The sequence below is a fragment of the Protopterus annectens genome, chromosome 12.part0 (assembly GCF_019279795.1).
Source record: "Protopterus annectens isolate FY-2018-M chromosome 12.part0, PAN1.0, whole genome shotgun sequence".
Classification (NCBI taxonomy): Eukaryota; Metazoa; Chordata; order Ceratodontiformes; family Protopteridae; genus Protopterus; species Protopterus annectens.
In genome coordinates, this window is record NC_056746.1 from 232,568,389 (window position 1) to 232,593,211 (window position 24,823).

General features: G+C 44.3%; 1 protein-coding gene across 1 annotated transcript in view; it reads left to right on the plus strand.

The window, feature by feature from the left end:
- Window positions 1-9,640, plus strand: part of CRAMP1 (cramped chromatin regulator homolog 1) — a 1,694,263-nt gene extending 1,684,623 nt beyond the window's left edge. The window contains exon 13 of the mRNA XM_044088908.1: window positions 6,689-9,640. Within this exon, the coding sequence (XP_043944843.1) occupies window positions 6,689-6,844 (156 nt within the window). The 3' untranslated portion in view covers window positions 6,845-9,640. The remainder of the gene's footprint in view (window positions 1-6,688) is intronic.
- The last annotated feature ends 15,183 nt before the right edge of the window (window positions 9,641-24,823 follow it).

Genomic DNA, 24,823 nt, shown 5'->3' on the forward strand with positions numbered 1-24,823 from the left:
TTCTCATCCGGTTCAAGCTATCCTTTCTCATCCTTCTCCTCCAGCAAGATTAGTGCTGCAAGCATTTGGATTGATGTCCACTGCCACAATACTACTCTCTCTTGAAAGCTTTTTTATGCTGGTTCTCCAGTTGACTCTAGCAGTACATTGGTCCATTCTGCATCAACCCCTGTCTTTTCAACTAAAACTCACCCTGATTTGCAAACAGCACATTTCCCTGGTGGATACAGTCTGTCTTTTTCTGGGCAGACCCTTTATTTTTCCAAACCCAGTAACCACAGTGACCAAGGACGCTTCTTAACTGGGGGGGGGGCATTTCTTGGGAAGAAGTGCCCGAGGCATGTGGTACCCCCAAGAGACCAACTTGCGTATTGATGTCTTAGAGATGAGAGGAGTCCTTTTAGTGTTGCAGGCGTTTCAAGATGCTCGTTTTTTGGGGACTATTGCAGTTCAGACCGACAACATGTCTGTAGTCTGGTATGTACTCTTTGTAGAGAGGCCATGAGAGTTTGAGGGTTTGGGAATAGGCAATCTCATCAGACCACTTTCTAATTGCAATGCGCATTCTGGGGAAAACCAAGGTGCTTGCAGACAAACTAAGCAGATCCATTCTGATGCCTCATGAGTGGTGTCTCAGTAATTCGGTAACAAATATGATCTTTAGGTGTTGGGGCCTACCTTCCTGTGACCTATTTTCCCACCCTTCTCAATAACAAGTGCAGTAAGTACTTCGCTCTGAATCCCCTCAGGGGGAGTTACCGAGAGATGCTCTTCCTCACACTTGTCCCTCAAGTCTCCTTTACGCTTATCCTCCTCTTCCCCTAATTCCAAGATTTTTGCAAAAAGAAAGCAAGCAGGCTTTAGTAATCCTCATTTCCCCCTTCTGGCCTCAATAAGTATGGTTCCCCTTTCTATGGTCTCATCTTTGTTATCCTCCATGGATACTGAAGCCTACTCAGGATCTCCTCTCTCACCCGGGGGTTCAACACCCCAACATTCAAGCTCTAAAGCGGACAGCATGGTTTCTCCACTTCCAATAATAGACAGTCCAGGCTGTCTTCCACAGTTTGTGACATTATTTTGTCTTTTCAAAAGGATTCTACCAAAAAAGTTTATAAAAGTAAATGGAAAAGGCTCTGTACGTGGGCGTCAGATAAGGAGACTGATCCCTTTTCTGAACCAATTTCGGCTATTAATTTTTTGACAACTCTCTTCAAAGATGAGGCTAGTTTCTGTACAATTACACTTCAGTTGGCAGAAATTTCAAATTTCCACACAGGGAATAAATCTTTTTTCATTGGATTCATCTGGGTTGTGTAAAGTTCTTATGAAAGGTATTTTTCTTCTGAAACCTCCAATAAAAGATCCGGGACTCCGATAAAAGATCCCTCACCACCTTGTGATCTTACTGTGGTACTTGAAGTTTTAACACAAACACCCTTTGAACTGCCAGATAAATATGATCTAAAATGACATTTTTTTGGTAGCTATAATTTCTGGCAAAAAAAATATCTGAACTCCAGGCTTTTTCAGCAAAACCTCCTTATGTTATTTTTCATAAAGATGGGGTTTCTTTGTGGACTAGCCCTTTTTATTTTTTTTTTTTTGCCTAAAGTTGCTTCTGAAAATATCAACCAATCTGTTCACCTTCCAGTTTTCTTTCCAAATGTTTCCATTAAAGTGGAGTACATGCTAAATCTCCTTGATGTGCACAAACTACTACGTTTTTACCTTCATATGACACAATAGTTTAGAAAGTCAGACCAGCTTTTTGTATCTTTCTCTCCAAATTGCGTAGGCCAACCAGTTTCTAAAGTTATCCTAGCTAAGTGGATTATGGACTGTACCTCATGGATTTACTCTCAGAAGGGTATGACATTACCAAAACCTCCCCGAGCTCATTCAGCTAGATCCATGGCTGCTTCGTCTGCCTTTTGGTCAAGAACATGTATTGATGACATTTCTGCAGCAGCTATATGCTCCAAGACTCATACCCTTGCTTCATATTGCAAATTGGACATCATGTATAGAAATTGAGCCTCATTTGGTTCGGAAGTACTCCGGAGCATCCTTCCATGAGGGCCACCTAGGGTCAACATAGCTGGGGACTCTGTCCCATTAGTGAGGAAGAATGAAAAGGACAACATCAGATTTATAAGTTATGTACTTTCCATACCTAGGCATCTGTGTTGTCTATTTTCATTCTTCCTAAACTCCACTCCCATCTATCCCCCTTCCATTTTTCTTCTGGAAGGGCCTGTTATGTAAAGAATCTCCACTGCAATACCCAGATTTGCTCTGAACTACTGCACAATGGTACCTCATATACTGAGCCAACAGATATTGCCAGTATAGTGGCCAGCAGATTCAGTGCCAACTTTACCTCCCTCTCCCCCCCAAAGGACCAATCACAATACCAGTAGATTGCCAGGCACCCAGTATTACAGCTGCACAGGTTAAAACGGTACTGTCCAAGGCCAAGAATACAGCTTCATTGGGACCTGACAATATCCCTGGTTGTGTTCCACATGAACTACAGAGTGACCTGGCACCCCACCTGTGTGCTCTCTTCAATCACAGCCTCACCTCAGACTTTGTCCCTGCCAAATGGTGCACTGCTACAGTTATCCCTCTCCACAAAGGAGGAGCGACTACAGACCCTGGGAACTATCGCCCCATTAGCCTGAAGAGTCTGATATGCAAAGCTGTGGAACGCATCATCATGGACCTAATAAACAAGGATATAGGGAATCTCCAAACTCTGGATCCCACACAGTTTGGTTTTGTGAAGGGTAGATCATGCCTGCTGAACTTGGTCGACTTCTTTGAGTCAGTCACCAGAGCTGTGGATGAAGGCAGGGTGCTTCATACAGCTAAGCTTGATCTGGCCAAGGCTTTTGATACCATTCCCCACTCAGGAATCATAGAAAAACTCACTAATATTGGCGTCAACCCCTATATCACTAGGTGGCTTGCAAACTAGCTCACAGATAGAACCCACAGTGTGAAAGTAGCTGACTCCAAGTCAGACTGCTGATTAGTCACGAGTGGAGTCCCACAGGGTTTGGTCCTGGGTCCACTCCTGTTTGGTATCTACTTCTCTGAATTCCAGGACAACACAGAGGGACTCTGGCTGACGACGTTCACAGACGATTGCAAGTTGGGAGCTGTTATTAACTCCCCAAGTGATGTTGACATCCTACAGAATGGCCTCACTGTGACCAACGACTGGTGTCAGAACCATGGCCTTAAGCTCAATACCAAAAAATGTGTTGTCATCCCCTTTGGGAAAAACCCGGTTCCCATGAATTACCACATTGATGGTAGTCCACTGAGCACCGAAGATGGTATGAGATCTGGGAACACAGGTTGATAGCAACCTCTCTTTTGATCACCACATTGCCACAGTGGTCAAAAAGTCCTTCTCTGTGGCATATCTCATTACTAACGGTTTTGCATCCAGGAAGAAAGAGGTCATTGTTTTCCTGTACTCTTCCCTCATTAGGTCAATCATCGAGTACACTGCCCCATTTGGCATGTACCTCACTAGACACTTGCAACAACTGGAGAGGCCGCAAAAGTACCTCACAAAGAGGATCCCAGGCCTTAAATACTTGTCCTGTATGGACAGACCAAAAAAAAACTCAACTATTTTCTTTCTCATATTGTGTATTAAGAGGCGATCTCTGTTTGACTTACAAAGCCATGTCTGACCCAGCTATGTTAGAAATGCTACATCTAAAGAAATCCCAATCCCTCCGCACCACATGCTCCAGAGACCTCAACCTCATTACCACAGTTAACAGAGCATGCTGGAGGGACAGGTTCATAACCCAGAGACTGCCCATGCTATGGAACAGACTTCCCATACATGTCAAGCAGAGCATCTCGCTGACCCTCTTCAAGAGAAATCTTGATGAGTGAATGGGAAACAGAAAATTCACCCCGGGGATAACACCAGTGGCTCTACTTGACAGAGGCACTGGGAACTAAGGTCGGGTGGCACTATCCCAGGGTAATCCTATGACTGGGCTTGTAAAGACCGCATGGCCATTAGCCTAGTACACACAGACTGTGTTTGGAACCTACAGTTCCAGGTTTGAGCCCTGTCTTTTCTATCCGGCTATATCTGTTTCTCTTCTTCTGTTATTGGGAAATAGAGCAGCATATTCTATCTGAGGCAATAGGGATGGAGTAGGGTTACAAAGACATGTGTCTGGAGCATTTCTCCCCGAGCCTCCACTGAAAATTGTCTTGTTCCAAGTTGGACTTTCCCATTAAACAAATATAAAATAAATAAATAAAAATAAATGGATAGAGGGAGGAGCTCAAGAGTTGAATCTGAAGTATTCTGCCGAGTCGGATGCGAGGATCGTATCCATAACTCATAAGTGAAGAATGAAAGTGGACAACACAGATGTCTAGTCATGGTGAGTGCATAACTTGTAATTTTGATGAAGTCCTATACTAGGAGAGGATGAAAATGCTCTACATTAAAAAAGTTTGCTTTAAACCTGGATTTCCTTTGTTTTTTTGTGTGTGTACCACCTTGAAAGACGTTAAATTTTATTGAGCTGCTTGCTACGTTGTTCCTCCAGAGTTGCAGTTTACTCTTCAGGGTTGCAGGATTTATTTTGGTTTTAATTTTATGAGCAGGGCATTAGAAGCATTTGCTTTCCCTGGTACAATAATATGGTTAATTAAAAGGATATATGAAGGATCGGAGGCAGGAATTAAAGTGGGAGGGTTCCCTTCTAATAAGTTGTGTTTGTACAGAGGAACTAGTCAGGGCTGTCCTCTTTCCCCTTGTTTGCTTTATATTTTAAAACCATAGGTAAAGAGCATAAAGGGCTCAGACGTTCAAGGATGTAATTGGTTTGGTAATCAAGAAAGGTTGGCTTTATTTGCAGATCTTATTCTGCACTTAATAAATCCAGAAAAGGACATTGGGGTGTTGTGGAACATTTTGAGACATTTTCATGTCTTTGATGATAAATCTTTGAAGGTAAATCAAAAATTATAGCCATAAATAATGTACCCACACACAGATTGGTTCAGCAGTACCCATATCTATGGGGGCACACTGTAAGATGAAGTATTTAGGAGTATAGATTAAAAAAGACTTCTATTAATGATAGCTAATAGTAAGATACCAGAAGTGAAAATATTTTTAGTCCATTTAGTTTTATATACAGGTCGGGCATATTTTTATCAGCCAGAGGAGAAGCTGTGGACATTAATTAATAAGGAGTTAAATGAATTTATCTGGGAAGAGGGCAAGAGTTAATTTGAGGTGACTTTTTTCCTTCCAGTAGAAGGTAGTTTAGGATTACCTGATTTGAAGGGATGTTCTAAAGCTGTACAACTAATGATTGTATACATAGTTCAGGCAGAAGCTTACAAGTCATAGTGGAAAGTGATGATGAAGTTTGGGGGGGGGGGGGGTTTAAAAAATAAGGAGAGGGTAGGATTTTGGATGCAGTTCCTTAAGGAGAATAATAACCATACAGAATGTTATATTCGTGAAGTTGCAGAAAGTATTCTTGAACTAAGGTAACATGAGAGTAGAGAATGGAATGATGCTATTATGGATGACTGCACTTAGAGGAATACAAAATTGGCACGAGAGGACTCAAATTTACTGGAGAAAATTGTCAAAGAATCCGATGTGTTGGTAGCAAATAAGTAGAGAGGGAAAGGTAAAAGAGTGGCATGGCCAAAAAGAAGTTTGGACTCTAGGTTGAGAGACTGCTTTCCCTACCAGGGATTGATTTCAGAGTATATCCAGAGAGAGAGAGAGAAATTGTAAGTGAAAGAAAGACCTGTCTCACAATAGAACAGTTCTGACAGTGGTTCACCAGGTGCTGATGAGAACTTTCCAGCACCAAGTATGAAACTTCAGTGAAACCTCTTGCCTTCTAGCCCCAAATACTCTTGAGTACCTTATCTGCTTCTTCCATAGTCACCCTTCCCTTTGTCTGCTTTTTCCCAGCTGCATTTGCTTGTGATGTCAGAGTTGTCTCTGTTGTAAATAGAGTTGACAGAACACGTATTTCTGCCTGAACTTTGCAGTATTTTCAGACTTCCTTCCCTGCAAGTAAAGTAATTCCCAGACATTTATTGTGTATTGTATTCTGTTATGTTATAGTGTATCACTACATGTTGCTTATTTTTTATAGATGAAGACTACATAAACTTGTTCTATACCAGTTTCTTTGGATGAAGCACTTTAGTCTTCAATCATTTCAAGGTTGCAGGAGCGAGAGCCTCTCCTAAGAAGAGTAGGAGTTGTCACTCACTTGAGCAGTTGTGTTCTCTCTTAAACAGGTTCAGTGAGAATCCTTTAAGTTATTTAATAAGAGTTCCACAGTTTTGGATGGTGCATATTGTATACACTTTTCAAAATCAGTTGTTTCTCAGGAACTGTAAGGCAGAGCTGCAGGACAGGAATGTAAGCAGGTAAGCCATTACCGGTTACTCCACTAGAGACTATACTTCAGAATATGTTGTCTAAAATCAGTAAAATTTGACCTTCATGAGTTGTCTGTGGTTTTGCCTTTGTTCTTTTTTAACGTGTGTTCATTAGAATTTTTTGTTCTCGTTAAGTTTTGAAATTTTCTGCATGCTAGGTTTGAGAACAATTCATTTAGCATTTCTGTTGACTTGCTCTACTGTTTCTGCCTTGCAGGTGGACTCCCAACTTGCGTGCATGATGAGTGAGAACAGTCTCGACTACATCTCCCGATTCAATGACCTTGCCCAGGAACTCACGGTCAGTGAACCATCACGCAAGGAAATCCTGTTTGACAGTAGTGGTCCTCCAGTTGGTGACCTTTCCCAGTGAAGGTGGACAGAGTTGAATAAGCTTGTAGATATAACGATAGTTCTCTTGTGGAGTTGGACAATGAATGGATGAAATGGGTTAATCTCAGTAACTTATCAACTGAAGCACCTTTACTAGTGCTTAGTTTTGAAGGTGGACTTAAAACTGCTTCTGACAATTGTGCAATACACTGGGAAAGGACTATGTAGTTTACAATCAGTATTAGAGAAAATTGCAGGATCACTAAAACACAAGCATATAACATGAGCTGAGCCTAGAAGCAAGCCCAGATCATGGCTTCTTGTGGCAGGCATGGATCATTACTCAGGTATCAAGATAACTGAATCAGTGCTGTAACACAGCAGAGTCCCTTACTGATATGCATATGCTTATACAGGAATCTTTTGCTTGTGAGCTGTCCCCTAGACAGTACATGCCCAAAGTAAAATATTTCAAACATTGCTGTGTCTGAATTGTGAACATTTTTAAAGTTTTAACAAATTTCAGACTAGCTGATCTGCTGAGCTCCAAAGATTCCTTTCTGTGTAAAGGATGTCTGCAGTACTGGCTCTAGCTAGTTTGTGTAATGATGTCTTGGCCGTCTCCAATGAAATGATTGGCTGCATACCTCCCATGTGAACATGAACGTGCCTAAGTGCACTGCCTTATTTCTGTACAGTGAAATCTTTTTTTTATGTTTGTTTCTCCCAAGGTTATTAGAACACCTCAAAACTGACTTGCGTTCTTGACTCTCTACTTTTGTTTATCCAGCATTTAGTGGCAGCACATCAGAACAGTTTATTCATCAGTGCAGTCACAACCTATTAACGAAAAGCAATTTCTCTACTCATAACAGAACTTAGCAGAACCTTGCTATTATCACCAACTTTAGAAGCACCTTATCTTGTGGAATGGACAAACTGTCATTTGAAGTGTGCGTATCGAGAGACTGGAGCACAGTGCTAACCATGAAACAGCAGTCATCATCAGCTTGCACAATTGCTTGTACTTTAGCTGTCCAGGTGTCATATTGTGTAGATGATTACCATAATGTTTTTTTTTCTTTTGGGAAAGTCTAAGTAAATGTAGTTTCAGTGGCTTTGTAACGTGACTCTAGCTGTATTTTGTTAGCATTATATTTTAGTGTTCAGAACCTTAAAAGCTGAATTGACACAGATATACCCTTGCATACTTGTACATGAATGACAGCAGAAGATCTGTAGTATAATTTTGGGGTAGCCATATATTTGTTGCACTTTACATAAGTGGTTCTTATGGCTTTCCTTAACAGGCATTTCTGGAATGGCTAAAGTTACAGCTTTTATGTAAAAATAAGTTCTTTACAACTGGTTAACCCTTTTGTTAACATTGTTTTACTAATGTCCTTGTGATGTAGTTTAAAGAAACAAAAGATGATGAAGAGGAGGATGCAGCTGCTAATTTTTGTCAGCCTTTACTAATCTAGGAAAAGGCTTAGGTAGTTTAATATGTACATATAGATGCCTTTGGAAATTATTTCTGCCTAAATATCTAGTAACACAGAAAGTTTCTGCTGAGAAGGATGTGTACATTTGTTGTCTATATTGGGGCTTCCATTTTTATCACTGTTTTATTTTGTGAAGCTAATTGTGTGAAAATGTGTGCATTCCTCAGCTAATCTTCATTTTGCTGCCTTTTGGCTAAACCCATTATACTAGTTTCTACAAAGCTTTCTGTCCCACCAGTTATTCATTGCCACTCAATGTGGCAGATATGTTTGCCTATTATCAGTTATGCTGGAGACTGCAGAGTGAAATGGAGGAGGGGGGTTGCCATCTACAAAGTTGGGAACATTGTGTTTTTCTGCTTTGTAAGGAGTGGCTTGAAACTGGTTACCTGAAAGCATGCATGTAGCATCCCATTCTCTATGTAGCTCACAAGAGTATCTAGTAATAAATTTTGTATGCCCCCCCCCCCCCCTGTTCATGCCATCTTTGGAGTTTGCGACTACACCGTCTTCCCAAGTTCATGCCACACCAGCACAGCTGCAGTGATTGTATTGCTGCATATGAAACTGGTGATCTTTAACTTGACTAACAAATGTATTTTGTCTTAGTCTGCTGAAGTGACTCTCTTATTTTGTACAGCTGTGGTACAGTTATGACTTACTAACTCGTATCTTTGTCCATGTAATAAATATCTAGCATTATGTCCATTTCCGACCTTCAGAATAGTGTAGGTATTTTCAGTGGAGCTGTCTGTCTTTACCTGACAGTGCTGTTAACTTGTGCACCTCTCCTCAACACCACCTCCAGTTTGTGTTTTACTTTCTTGGTGCACGTGTTTCCATCAGAGACGGTTAATGCTGTAGTTGTTGGCCTGCAACGTTTCAAAGCCTTGACAGCCTTAAATCATTTATAAATGTATTCTGACTCATTAGTCACAAACTGTTTACAGCAGAGAAAAGTCATTGACATTAACTTAATGGGTGACCATATCATTATAATCATTGTAGAAAACAGCTACTAAGGTCAGTAGAATGTCATTTATTTCTGACTTGCACCCATAAGCATAATTACTTTAAGAATAAAATTGTCAGAACAGTGCATGGATTTTGGATATTTAGGTGTATAAAATGTGGGTGCACATTACTTGATAAATGAAGATATTTTGGGGGTTCTGCAGCACATTGAAGTAAACATGCTTAAAATATGACTATCCAGCATTGTAATTATGCATTGTGAAAGCTGTTTGGCAGGAGCTGTTACCTGATTGTGAACAATCTTCAAGAGATTCAGCTTGACATAGAACGGTTTATAAAAGTGTCATTTAATTCAACTGCTGAATGTTAACTGTATCATTTTGAAGTAGTGCTTATGTTTTAAATGTTTTGGGACCATGGGGTTTTCTCAAGAGTAGTTCAGCCTGTTATCCCTAGTTTGACATGTTTTCACAAGCTTCATGTTAAGAGAGCTACTGTTAAGACTCTGAGTGGGTCATCAGTCTTAAAATTTAGAATGTACACTCCATTTCTAGAGCGGTGATTGTGTGTTTTTTACATCAGTGCAAAGACTGTCTTTTTTCCTGAACTGATTTCAGTGAATGTTGGTTTTGCCATTCCATCCAAAACTCTGAAATACAGTCTTGTGTTGCATACTTTTTTTTTCTTATTGCACTTCTGATTATGTTGCAGAAGTGCTTTTAAACTATCACTTAAACAAAATATGTTTTGAATACCAAAATATTGTGCTGCTCCAGTGCTATTTTATATTGATATTTTTCCACGTCCATTTTCTGCTGTGCTTTCCCCTTATCTTTTTTTTTTCCCACCAATATAAGGGCCTGGGGCTTCATTTTATTATATACTGGAGTTTAAAATGCTTGCTGCTGAGATGTCTGTCTGTTAGTATTTTCCCTTGTTACTGGGATGCTTTGCAGAGCTTCACTAGATAGGCATTCAGTGGCAAAAGGTAGCACAGCTAATATTAATGCCTCCAGTGTTGTTCCTGTCAGCACATTAATTTGTATTGTTATTTTACTGCTTGAAAAAGATATCCGCTCTTTTAAATTAATGTAAGATTTCCACCCCTAAGTGTTTTTTTCTTTTTGTCTCAGTCATTTTTAATTTGGTACTTAAGCTGTGCTTCCCAGTTTTATTAATGTGGATAGTCTACAATATTTTTCAGACTAATCAAGTTTATTTTCCTTAATTTCTTCAGTGTGCTTCAGTTCACTTTTGATAACAATATCATTGACAGACCCAATCCAGTGGTAACCAGAAGTGGACTTTTAAGAACTTGGTGCATGCCAGGTTGTTTTTGTGAGCAGGTTAATTGTTAACTTTTAAAGGTGTTGTAAGTCTGTTCATATTACTTTAATGTCACACAGTGGGTGTTACAGTGCTGGGTAAGATCACCGTGTAGGAAGCAAAGTTACAGATGTATTTATGCAGCTGTTTTGAATACATTTAATATAGTTTGCATTATTTTTTCTGAGCATAGTGATTTTCACTTTGCCACATCTGCTGCAGTATGAGATTGCATTTATCCTTTGAGGATAATGTTGCATTTTCTCTGTTAACTAATGCTTATGTGGTAAAAATCTGCTCTTTTGTGCCCCACATTAAAGCCTTTTGTAAATAATGGTAAATAAGTTTAATGTCCAGAGCACTACAGGAGCAAGTTACAGTCTTTTTCCCTGAGAACAGTAAGAACTGGCTTTAGTGCTAACAAAGGACATTTTTTCTGTATAGAAGATTTATTTTATTTTCTCAATAACACTTAAAGCCATATCAGTTACATGTTTAGGACTATTTGAGATGTGAATTTTTATATAAGGAAAAATACAGTAACAGTTCCTGTCTTTGCTGATTTTGTACCATATTGTAAATTATTTGACTATTTATTCTTTACCAGTTTGAAAGGTGTTTTGGTTATTTAATATGAAAGAGAAATGCTGATGAGCCTCCATGTTAGTTATCTAGTTGAACATGTAAATGTTTTTAATTTTTTGTGGATAAATAATACTAAAACATGGTTTATCTATATAAAAACGTGTAGTGTTTTTCTTCCATTTTTAGATGACATTCTGTTTGTGTTCTTTCTACTTAAAATGATTAGCTACGTCTTGCTTTCTTTAACAGTAAAATGGACAAACTAGTGTGGTCTTTCCTAAAAATGGGTACATTTTTCAGCGTAAGAACACATCTGATGTTGTAAATCTTCATTTATTCCTTACTTATAGGACTTTGGTTCTGTTTTCGAAACCAACTCGTCCAATACACAAGCTCGCACCAGCCAAAAGACTCTCATGCTCAGTCCTACCCATAGTGTGTGCCTCTTCTCCTTTCTTCAGATCTCATTTGCCACATACTTCATTAGACGTGCCAAGCCTGCTCTCTGCTAAGTGGTGAAATTTTATTATCTATATATTCTCTGAATACTTTTTCTAGTCCTATACCTTAGCGTTTTAAAGTTCTCTCTTCCTTTTTATTACTTTGTGTGTGAGATTCTCCTTGTTTTCCTACCTTTTTGGCAATCTTAGCACCATTGTTGGTACAGGCCCCTTCCTTACCCTTGTGGTAACCTCCTTACCATTGTTGGCATACCCCCTTCCCCTTTTTCTGCTTTCTAACTCTCTAAACAAAAAATAAATAATAATAAGGGATATCTTTCGTTTCTGTGTGTGTGTGTGTGTCTTTTCGTGGCATTTCTCTTTGTGGTTTCTGCCGATACAGTTTTTTCTGCCTGTTACTTGACACTGTCATTATGTCAGACAAGAAGGGAACTACCGGGTTTAAGCAGTGTGAAAAGTGTGGGCGAAAGATGCCCAACTGTGATAGGCATCTTTGGTGTATCTACTGCCTTGGAGTTCCTCACCTTCAGGTCAAACCGCCGTGTGAGCTTTGTCAAAACTTCAGCTCTCTCACGTTGACGGAGCAAAAGAACAAAATAATTCTAAAAGGTTTACTTAAAACTCCCTTTTTGGAGGCCCTCTCTAAGGCGGAGGTTTCAACACTTACAAAGAAAGAGAAGAAGAAAAGTCTTTTCGGTTCCAACTTCTCCAAGTCCCAAGGAACCAAAAACCTCTCAAACGATTATGGAACCATCTCCTGAATTACAAAAAATGTCTGTTCCGACATCTACTAAACCAGAGACTACGGCCCTTTCTTCGGTGCCGAAGTCAATAATCCTTACTACGGAACCATCAGCCTTCATTTCTGCTTCAGTACCGATATTACTTCGGTACCAGACACTACTTCTGCATCAACGATGACTTCCTTCACAGCTCCATCCTGTCTGGTGCCAAAACCTGAATTATTGCCCAGAACCAGATACTCACCTACAATAGACCCCTTTTATGGACAGCAGTATAGTCCATTTCTGGATAGGTCTGACTCCCCCTCTAGAGTATCTACACATTCCACCAGGAATCTTTCTGAAATGGATGTGGTGAGGCTCGTCGATCAGCGCTTAGCAGCCAGAGGGATCCCCACTCCTACTAAAACCTCCCTCCTAACTGGAGCAGAGGGTTTTTCTGCACAGACTCTGACGTAGCCTCCTTCGACCTCTTCTTAGGCTTCTGAGCCCTGGATACCAATGACTATCCCGGTGCCTATGCTTTTGGTTCCTAAGATGCTAACTTCCACGGTTCCAGAGTCAACCCTCTGGACTTCGCTTCAATCGGAGCTGATCCATCCCGGGACCGTGACTGGTCTGTCGACACTGTGACACGTAGTTTGGTGCCAATGTTTTCTATGGCACCATCTACGGTTCTGGTGGGTCCGGCAGTTCCTAGTCCTCTCGAGGCTCCTATCCTAGAGGTGGGTTCATCAGAGCAGGATGTGACCCTGGTTCTGAGGTTGTCCCTCTCTGTTCTGGGGTCCCATCCCTCTTCAGGTGGGCCTGCCCTTCCAGATGATGGAGAGGGTTCTTGTTTCCACGAGCATGCAATTGACGCCTCCAGTGTCCGGACCTGCTCTTTCCCTTTCCTCTGGCATGCAGTTTATGCAGCCCGCCACACAGGGACTTCGAGCAATGGAGCAGCAAAAAACCCTGCTCCAGGGCACTCGCTGTTTGGACTCCTCAGAAGATCCCACTGAGGAGCCACCCCCGAAAGTGAACATGCAAGAGGAAACACTTGGATTCCCCTGAGGAATCTGTCACCAAAGATACAGATTTCAATGAGGGAGAAGGGGTCCCACGGTCACCCCCTGAAGATGTTTCATTTGGTGACATACTGGAGATCCTGAAACAGAGGGGCAGCTGGAAGCCCATCAACCCTTCTGTGCTCGACCATCTTACCTCCTGGGTGACCCCACCTGCAGATGAGCTTATTAAGCTCATTGTACAGTGTGCATGGAGGGCCCCTGACAATTTTGAGCCAATTCCCCGGAGGCCTGATAAACTTCTTTCCCCACCAGAAGACCACCCTCACTGGTCCAGAGGTTTGACAGTAGACTCCATGGTTTTGATGGCAGATACTAAGAAAGAACTAGTGGAAGAAAGTTCGACTGTCCATCGTCTGAACAGGGAATCCCGGATGATTGACAGACTAGGGAAGCGGACTTAAGCTTCAGTGACCTTTGCCATAAGGTCCCTGAATTACATGGCACATTTTACACATCTCCAAAGGGATCTTATTACAGAACTCTCCGGTACTTTGGCTGGGTTACTACCTGAGGAGGTGTGAGATGGTCTCCTATCAGCTTGCCACCCTAGAGTCCATCTCTAACTCCTCCATGCTGTTGATAGCTTACACAACCAAGGGGGCAGCTGCTTCAGGCATTGTCATGAGACATCACGCCTGGAAGCGCTTATGTGACTTCACAGACCCCTTCAAGTCTTCCTTAATCATCGCTCCTGTTGATGAGTATTCCTTATTTGGCCCTAACGTTAAGGCCACATTTGCCAGGTGTGAGAAAGATGGAAAGACCCTATCTGCTATGGGCATATATTTTTCAACCCCTCAACAATCCTACACCAGGAATCAGAAGGGCAGAAAGATGTGGTTCAAGAAATCCCATTAACCTTTCCGAGACACGTGTGGTGAACAATTCTCCCTAGGCAAAGGGGGAACTCCTCTGGGAGATGCCCCTATCATGGCAGGGGGGGGGGGGTGAAATCAGGGCTCCATAGATTCTTTATCTGGTCAATCCTATCAACGCTCCTGAAGAGCAGCCTGGTTGCTCTCCTCTGAAAGCAGTCGGGGGACGTTTTTCCCTGCACCACTTTGCCTGGCAATCGATAACATCAGACTCCTGGATGCAGAGGATTATGACCACAGGTTACCATATTCCCTTCAACAGTTACTCCAAGCCTCTAAGGCGAATCCCTGATGTTCCACCCAGTCAGCGGGGTGCAGCAGCACTAGAAAGTTCATAGGCTGCTAAGAAAGAGTCATCCAGTCAGTCCTACCAGACCAAATGGGATCCAGATTTTACTCATTTATTTTTAGTGCCAAAAAAGTCAGGGGACTGGAGACCAATTTTGGATCTCAGTGTACTGAACGAGTTTGTCAGACAAAATTCCAGATGGTCACAGTTCAGTCCATTCTTCCTTTTCTGGAGAAGGATAACTGCATGTGCTCTGTAGATCTTCAGGATGCGTAGTACCACATAAGAATAGACAAGTGATCCAGAAGATATCTCTGCTTCCGGCTGGGGGACTAATCATTGTCAATTTTGAATACTGCTCTTTGGACACCCCACAGCCCCCAGTGTGTTCACCAAATGCATGGCAGTAGTAGTAGCTCACTTGAAACTACAAGGATTCTGCATGTTTCCATACCTAGATGATTGGCTCCTCCCCGCCCCAACCAGGATTCTGCTGCTCCAGACCATATCATACACACAGTTTGACAGAAAAGCTAGGAATCTCCATAAACTTGGAAGAGTCAAAGCTGATACCTACCCAAAGTCTAGAGTTCACTGGGGCAACGTTCGACACAATATCCTAGTTAGTTGCCCTACCTCTTCACAGGCTATTAAGACTGCAATCTCAATTCCAGATAATACTTTCTCAAAATCTTGTCTCAGCTCGACAGGCTGGGATAAATTGCAGCCACAATCTCACTGGTCCCACTAGCAAGATTCCATATGAGGCTACTCCAGTGGCTCCTATCATCTCAATGGTCTCTCCTAACACACCCACTGTCTTACCCAATCTACATAAACCGATGCAGGCAAGATCTGAGTTGGTGGATAAAGTCAGAAGAGGAATTATGGTGTCACCCTTTTTCTCCTCCCCAACCCAAAGCCACAGTGACCACGGATGCTTCCCTGATGGGGTGGAAGGGGTATTTTCAAGCAAAGATCGTCCAAGGCACTTGGTCTTCCTTAGAGGCCATACTGCATATTAGTGTCCTAGAACTGAGGGTGGTGCTCTTAGCGTTCCAAGCATTCCAAATAATCCTTCCGTCAGGAACAATTGCTATCCAGTCAGACAATATGTCAGTAGTCTGTTACATCAACAAGAAAGGAGGAACCAAATCATGTCCTTTGTGCCGGGAAGCCCTAACAGTGTGTCAATGGGTGATAGCTTCCACTCACTTTCTACTAGCAACACATATTCCTGGGAATTCAATCTGATTGTAGACAAACTGAGCAGGAACATTCTGATGCCTCACGAGTGGTCTCTCAAACCCGTAGTAGTGATTTAAATATTTCGTCGTTGGGGCCGGCCTTGCTGTGACCTCTTTGCTTCCCCCTTAAACCACAAGTGCAGCAGCTTCTTTTCCCTGATCCCGCGCCCCCCCCCCCGAGGAGACACCGAAAGATGCTCTGATTCACGATTGGCCCCTGGTTCTGCTGTATGCCTTTCCCTGTATTCCCCTCATTCTATAGTTCTTGAAGAAAGCACAGTGGCTGAGAAGCAAGGTTATCCTCATTGCTCCCTATTGGCACTGTCAAGTTTGGTTCCCCTTCCTATGGCCTCATTTGGTTCACTGCCCGTGGACCCTGGATCCAAACCCGGGACTCCTGACTCACCCACAAGGGCTGGTCCATTCAAACCCTCAGTCTCTAGCTGACAGCATGGTATCTCCACTTCTGCTAATTGCCAGGCAAATGAACCTGTCTTCCCCAGTCCGAAAGATTCTTCTGGCTTCCCATAAACCCTCCACCAGGAAACTCTTATCACAACAAATGTATCAGGTTTGTAATTTGGGCTAAAGAACAAGAACTTGACCCATTTTCAATGCTGGTCCACAAAGTCTTGGAATACCTGTCAACCCTACTCCATGCAGGAGCCTCAACCTCTACTATTACTGTGTACTTGGCGGCCATCACCAATTTTCATAATGGTTTTAGCAACTCTTCATTAATGTCCCACCGCCTTTGCATAATTTTCATGAAAGGAGTTGTATACCTCAGACCACCTATTAAAAGGCCAGCTGAACCATGGAATTTGACTTTGGTTTTACAAACTCCAACCTGTTCACCCTTTGAATCTTCTTCCACGTGACAAAGTTTTTATCTTGGAAGACCTTATTCCTGGTAGCCGTCACCTCAGCCAGGAGGGTATCAGAATTGCAAGCTTTGTGTGTTAACCGCCTGTATTTGACCTTCCGTAAGGAAAGAGTATCACTTTGAACGAACCCTTCCTTTTTGCCCAAGGTTATTTCAAATTCAAGTCTCAACCAGTCCATCGATTTACCAGTCTTTTTCCCAAAATCCTCTAACAAAGGCGAATACCAGATGATGTGAAGTTGTTCGATCTCGCCGTTTGTTCTTACACACTGGTTCGGAGCCGATCCCTCGGCTCCGAGTCGGCCACATTCCAAGCTCTGCGTCCAACAGAAGCTCGAGGCACAGTCCCTATTCCATGATCCTCTCCTGCTAACCCTCAGATCTAGGTTGTCGCTGCAACAGGTCTCATCGTCGAGTGAGAGCTCGGGCCAGTATTCTTTTTATATATATATATATATATATATATATATATATATATATATAAAGTTCTCTATTTTTCAAAAGTTTAAAATATTTAGAGTTATCATTATTATTAGTTAGTAGTAGCTGTGTGCGTGTGTTGTTTAAAATAGTGTAAAAGTAGTGTTTAAGAATTTTTGGGAGAGGCTGCTCCTAGGCCTTAAGCCAATATCTTTCTGTCAGGGCTCTGTCAGAATTTTTTGTCTGAAGTTTACTAGTTAAACTCTTGTTGAAAAATTATTACCTGTGTGTTATTCAGGTTAGTTATTGTGTATATATTTACATATTAGTATTACAACTGTATTTTTTGTTATTCAATATGTCGGAGAAAGCCAAGTCTGGTTTCAAACATTGCCAGTGTGGACAGAAAATGTCCATAACAGACGACCACGTTTCCTGCGTCTACTGCCTAGGCCCTCTCCATCTTCAAGAGGGCTGCTCCATCTGCCACTTGTTTAGTGGCAGAGTTGTGATGGAAAGACGCAAGAAACTTATTGAGCGGGGTCTCCTGAAGCCAGAGTTTCAGGAGGCATTAGAGAGGGTAGACCAGTCATCTAAGTCTTTGAAGGTATCGGAGCCCAGGTCATCGGCTCCGAGTACCTCTGTTAAGATTCGGTCGCCGGCTCCACCAACCTTGGAGCCGAGCACTGAGCTGCTGCCTCGGGGTGAGATCAAGGTCTTGGAGCCGGTGTCAGAGGTGCTCCCTTCATCGATCCTTCGCTCGGTGACCTCTTCGACCCGTTCCTCCAGAGCACTGTCAGACACCGATGTGGATCGAGTGGTGCAGAAACTGATGGAGAACACGGCCTTATCCAAAATAATTGCGGTTTCATCCCAACTGGTTTCGAAGCCCTTCCTGTTCCATCCATAGATCCTCCTTCGAGACCCGAGTCATCGGAGCCAGGAGTTGAGGATCTGATGATTATTGATCCCCCGGAGCCGAAGCCTTCTTTAGTACTTTCGGCTCCACTGACCTCGACACCTTCGATACCCATCGAGGGGTCTCGGAGCAGACAGTCTCTCCTCGGTTCCGGGGGGGAGAGTCTAACCGAAGTTTCGGTTCCAACTCTTCCCTCGGTGCCTCTGCGCAGATTAGTTCGGCTCCTTCCTCTGGATCGGAGCCCGTGGTTCCAGGCCCGGGGAGGCTACCTTCTTCTGAACCGGTGGAGTCCTTGGCCCGGGGCTCCGGTGCCTTTGAGGCCATGAGGAAGGTTTTGTCTGATAAGACTTTCACATCTTCAGATTCCTCTTCTCCCTCCCCGAAAGGTCCAAGTTCTGTCTCTGCACCACCGGTTCCCACCAAGCGTAGAGACCCAAAGCCTCAGTCAGCCCCAGAGGGTGAACCCTGCTCCTTGGAAGCTTCACCAGATGCCCCCTCTGATGAAGTCCCGATGAAGAGGTTGTGCAAGAGGATGCACCTTGATTCCCCACAGGAATCGTTGACATCGGACACCGACTTGGATGAGTCAGAGGGGTCCCCACGGTCCTCCGAGGATGTCTCATTTGCCGACATCCTGGAAATTCTCAAACAGAGGGGTGACTGGCAGTCACTTGCCCCCACTGAGGACGAGTCGGTGTTGCTGAAGGCTTTTGGGGCTCAACCTTCCACCTCCTGGGTAACTCCGCCCTTCGACGAGTTAATGGATTTAATAGCTTGAAGGGCTTGGGAGTCCCCCTGACACTTTGGAACCAATCCCTCGGAGGCCCAATAAGTACATCACTGCTCCCCAGGATAAAGCGTATCTCACCAAGGAAGTCCCAGTTGATGCTATGGTGGTGGCGGCCACCAAGAAAGAAATGTCTGAAGCATCTCCCTCTGTTCATCCTCCTAACAAAGACTCTAGGACAATGGACAGGTACGGGAAGCGCATTTTTAGTTCTGCGACTTTTTCCATGCGATCGCTGAACTATCTCACCCATTTTACCCGTCTACAGAGAGATCTCCTCAAGGAATTGGGCGATACTCTACAGGGTACCACAGATGCTGCTGTCTCAGACAAGGTGACAGCACAGCTCAATACCCTAAACTCTATCGTTAACTCATACATGCGGCTCATTTCGTATGCAGCTGAAGGATCGAGTAGGGCTGCAGCTTCAGCGATCGCTCTGCGGAGACAATCCTAGATGCGCCTATGCTCCTTTGCGGAAGCCTTCAAGTCTTCCTTTATTAATGCCCTCTTTGATGGCTCCTCCTTGTTTGGGCCCAAAGTAAAGGAGACGCTCACTAGGTGAGAGCAAGAAAGAAAGACCCTGTCTGCCGTAGGGGTCCGTTTTTCCGCCCCTTCTAGACCATACCCCAAAGGGCAAAGAGGTGGAAAAATGTGGTTCCGGAAGACTCTGGGAGCTTTCCAATCCACACCTAGTGAAACCCCCTCCAGAGGCAGAGGAGGGGGAAGGAATGGAAGACGCCGCCCAGGCGGCAGAGGGTATCCGCAGAACCAGGGCGACAGGGAATAGCGTCCCTGGGAAGCCCTTCCAGCACTCCTGAGGGGAGGCCCGGCTGTCCTACTCTGGAGGCAGTCGGGGGTCGCTTGGCTTTATACCCAGAGGCCTGGCTAAATCTCACTTCAGATTCCTGGAGAAAAAGCATAATAACCAGAGGATGCAACATCCCTCTCTTAAACAATCCTCCCACCCAAAAAAGTTTCCCAGATGATCCACCCACTCTGCGGGATCAGGCAGCCATAGAAATACAAAGGCTGTTAGAAAAAAGAAAGAAAACAGGAGACTGGAGGCCGATACTGGACCTCAGCAAACTCAATACCTTCGTAAAGAAGGAGAAATTCTGGATGGTCACGCTACAATCGATCCTTCAGTTTCTTCAAACGACCGATTAGATGTGCTCTATAGATCTCAAGGATGCGTGCTATCACATAAAAATGGCCAGGCCATCCAGAGATCACCTGCGCTTCCGGCTGGGAGCCAGTCATTTTCAGTTTCTGCCCTTTGGCCTCACCTCAGCCCCCAGGGTGTTCACCAAGTGCATGGCAGTAGTGCCGTCCCACCTGAGATGACTAGGATTCTGGGTGTTTCCATACTTAGACAACTGGCTTCTTACCGCCACCACCAGGCATCACGTATTGCAAGCCAGGGACTATACAATCAGTCTCTGTTCCCGTTTAGGCATAGCGCTGAACTTCGAAAAATCTGCCTTGTCGCCCTCACAGCATATATCATTCATAGGAGCGGAATTGGACACTACCTTAACTCTGATCAGGCTTCCCCAAACAAGAGTTTCAGCCTTGAGAGAACAGATTTCTACTCTTCTACAAAACAGAAGAGTCAACGCTTCACAGGTCTTGAAAGTTTTAGGCATGATGGCAGCTACCCTTATCGCGGTCCCCCTAGGGAGAATGCACATGAGGATCCTCCAGTGGCTACTCTTCGCACAGTGGTCTTACCAACAGCTACCATTATCACACAATATCCTGCTCACGGAGTCTTGCAAGCAGGATCTTCAATGGTGGATGAACAGCCACGAGCTTACGATAGGCCGCCCATTCGTTCCCCCCCCCCCCATAGCCACAGTGACCACGGACGCTTCCCTGATAGGGTGGGGGGGACTTTTTCAGAGAAGAACAGTTCAAGGCGAGTGGTCGAAAATGGAGTACAGTCTGCACATCAATGTCCTGGAGTTGAGAGCAGTGTTCCTGGCATTGCAGCACTTTCACGACTACTTACCTCCGGGGACAGTTGCAATTCAGACAGACAACATGTCGGTCGTCTGGTACATAAACAAACGAGGAGGAACCAGGTCTTACCCCTTATGCAGAGAGGCCCTGAGATTCTGGCAATGGGCTGTGTCCACCAGACGCTTTCTTATAGCAACGCACATCCCGGGGACATCAAACGTAATAGTGGACAGACTGAGCAGAGCCATCCTGTTGCCTCACAAGTGGTCCCTCAAAAGGCAAGTAGTGGAAAGGATATTCCGCAGATGGGGCCAGCCTTGCTGCGACCTTTTTGCATCACCCTTGAATGCAAAATGCAGAAGCTATTTCGCCCTACTTCCCCCTCCAGGGGGCGCCCCCAGGGACACACTTGTGCACGATTGGCCCCCGGGTCTCCTATATGCCTTCCCTCCAGTTCCACTAATGTTAAAATTTCTGCAGAAAACCAAAGGTCTGGAAAGGACGATCATCTTGATAGCACCATTCTGGCCTCGACAAATCTGGTTCCCCTTCCTCCAAGCTCACCAAATAGAAGAACCTTGGACTCTGGACCCAGTGCCAGACTTTCTAACCCACTCGTCAAGAGTTCTTCACCCCTCTCTTTCGTCCCTCAAATTGACAGCATGGCTGCTGCACTTCCCAGCTTAGCCAGGTCAGATCTTTTGTCTCCAGCAGTACAACATATTTTGATTTCTTCCCACAAAACCTCCACTAGAAAGTTGTACAAGAGCAAGTGGAAACGATTCGTGTGTTGGGCTTCCAAACAAGGTATAGATCCCTTGGTTGCTCCTATTCATAAGATTCTAGATTTTCTATCTACTCTTTTTCATCGGAGGGCTTCAACATCCACCATAAGGGTACAACTGGCTGCCATATCTTATTTTCATGTGGGTGAAAGGGGAGCTACAATAATGTCTCACAGACTTTGTAGAGCTTTCATGAAGGGAACTTATCTCCGACCACCCATTCGAAGTCCGTTTTTTCCTTGGAATTTAAATCTGATGCTATCCCAACTCATGCTATCACCCTTTGAACCAGCTTCGTCATGCCCACTTAAATATCTTTCCTGGAAAACCCTGTTTCTTGATGCAATCACTTCAGCTCTCAGAGTCTCAGAGCTGCAGGCACTATCAATTAGACCCACGTATCTGATCTTTCACCCGGACAGGGTCACCTTACGTACTAACCCGTCCTTTCTACCAAAAGTCTGCTCAGAATCTAATCTTAATCAGTCCATAGAACTTCCCACTTTTTTCAGGCACCATACCAATAAATTGGAATACATGTTACACAAATTGGACGTGCACAGACAGCTGAGATTTTATCTGGTGAGAACAAAAGAATTCAGGAAATCAGATCATCTTTTTGTTTCTCATGCTGATAACAAGAAAGGACTTCCATTAACAAAGATCATGTTATCCAAATGGCTTTCGGACTGCATAAACTTTGTTTATTCATCTTCCAATCAGTCTACTCTGCTCAAAGCTAAAGCTCATTCTACTAGAGCTGTTTCTACTTCCTTAGCCCATGCTGCTCGCTTACCGATGGATACCATTTGTGCAGCAGCTACCTGGGCCAAACCTCATACATTTATTAAGATAAAAGATAATCCACAGACAGGAAGAACCGAACCAAAAAGCACAAAGCGCAGCTTTATTGAACAACAAACAGGTCAATAAATCAAGCGCTTTCGCCAGGCAAATACCTGGCTTTCTCAAGATAAAAAGTAGTGTGACTGAAAAGTCTAAATTAATTAGTTCAACAAACATCCACTTAAGAAGGCAGTTAATTAGTAATTGAACTCTTTGAGTGAAAAGTCTGCATATGAAAATGCAGAATAAAAGTTCAAATAGTGAAAACACTAAAAAATCATTTAAAAATCATTTAAAAATGATGTACAAATGTGTGCATAAAAAATCGCAAATGTGTAAGATAAAAGACATTTTACTAATTGTAACAAGAAAATCATAGCCTAGCCCTTCTCAGCTTTAGTACACTGGATATATTAATGGCCCCATTGAGACCAGGGGATTTTGCAGCATTAAGTCTAAGCTGCCATAAAAAGTTCTTTATATTCAAGGCGGGCTTCCCAGTCACCTCCTCTGGCATCCTGGGTTACCTGTTCAAGAACCATAAACTTAAGATCTGAAGTAGGAGATTCATTTGTCTGCAACCTGTGGGCTATGGATCCGATATCGGATCCGAACCGGCATGGTTATCCAGCTATGGATCCGAGCTCTTAGCTCCTCCCCTCACCCATAATGCCCTACTCTCCCTACATGACCTCAGATCTAGTTTGCCGCGCTGGTAACCAGGTCTTGGATTTTGAGCTCTTCAGCTAAGTGAATTTTTCTACTTAAAGATAGCTTTATTTTGAGTAGTTTTTGTCATATTTGAGTGATTGTGTTAGGTTCCCCTTTATAATTTGATATTTTCAGCTTAAAATTTTTAATTTTAATATAACATTTAGTTTATACCCTCCCCTCACTGGTCGGAGTTTTGTGTGAGTGTGTTGTGTGGGGCCTTGTGTTTATACTAGTTTATTACTAGTCTCTGTCTTTATTTTTTTCTTGTTAAAAGAAAAAAAAAAAAAAGACTTATGTCAGAAGCCCCTAAGGCAATATTCTCCAAATGCTCCGAGTGTGGCCATAAGCTATCCCCTGCTGATGGCCACACTCGGTGCGTTCGATGCCTTGGGGTTGAACACCTCACTTCTGGATGTTCCATTTGTGCAGGGTTCAACCCCAGGGCATTGAAGGAGCGGAGGTCGAAGCTGGTCCTGGCGGGACTTCTCCCCCCCAGAGTCGGCTTCGGCTCCCGCTCCTGTGGTGGGTACCGTGGTCTCGGTTCCCGCCTCGCCTGCTCCCCCTCCTCCACCTGGGACTCAACCTCCCGCTGCTGGGTTGGAGGAGAGAGAGGCAAGAAAAAAGGACCGGAGAGAGAAGCACCACAAGCGGCGGGCCGAGACCTCCGTTTCGGCCCCGCCAGCTAAGCGGGCTTCTCCTCCGGCCTCCTTGGCTGCTGGCTCTCCCCCCCCCCCTCGGCTCCGGTCTGCTTTTCACCAGGGCCTGAGGAGGAGGAGACCCGATCTCCGTCGAGGCTATCGAGGAGGCACTCAAGGCCTACCTCGGTAGCCTCTTCGAGATCCACATATAGCCTTTCTGACGCTGGTCTGGACCGGATGATGAGAAGGTTCATCCAGGCCCAGATGCAGATGGGAGTGCTCCTGCCTCCCCACCCTCTGGGGGGGGAGCTCGACCCCATTTTTCAAGCCTATAGCTCCTTCTCTGACCCGCTACCCGGGTTCGGAGCATTCGGAGCCGGGGGTGGGTCGGCGCCGATAGTACTAGGTACTTAGGATCCGACCCTACCCTAGAATGTTTCAGATCCGACCTCTCGGAGCCTGGCTCCGAGCTTCAGATCCGGGGGACTCAGTGTGCCTTCGGCGCCATCTGTGTTGGAGCGCACTGGTCTCTCGGATCCGAGTGTCTCGGGGCCGGCTCCGATCCACTCTTCGGATCCGAGGGGGAGCCGACTTTCGGATCCTTTGGTCGAGGCTGGCTCCCCCTCTGCTTTTGATGTAGTGGAGAGGGCTCTGTTGAGGGCTTCCGGACCCCCGGCACTTGCTTCGGCTCCATCCCTCGCTCCATCTGCACTGGGGTCAGGCTTCCACCATCCGGCCTCTGGGACAGCCCGCTTCAGTGCCCCAAGCTGTTCCTTTGGAACAAGACACTGCCTGCGAGGGCTCCTCGGACAGCCCCCCTGAGGAAGCTCCTCGCAAGCATACGTGTAAAAGGAGGCACATAGACTCCCCCGAGTTTTTAACTGAAGATACGGATTTGGAGGAAGGGGAAGGCTCCCCAAGATCACCCCTCGAGGATGTCTCCTTTGGAGACATCATGGAAATGCTTCGCATAAGGCGGG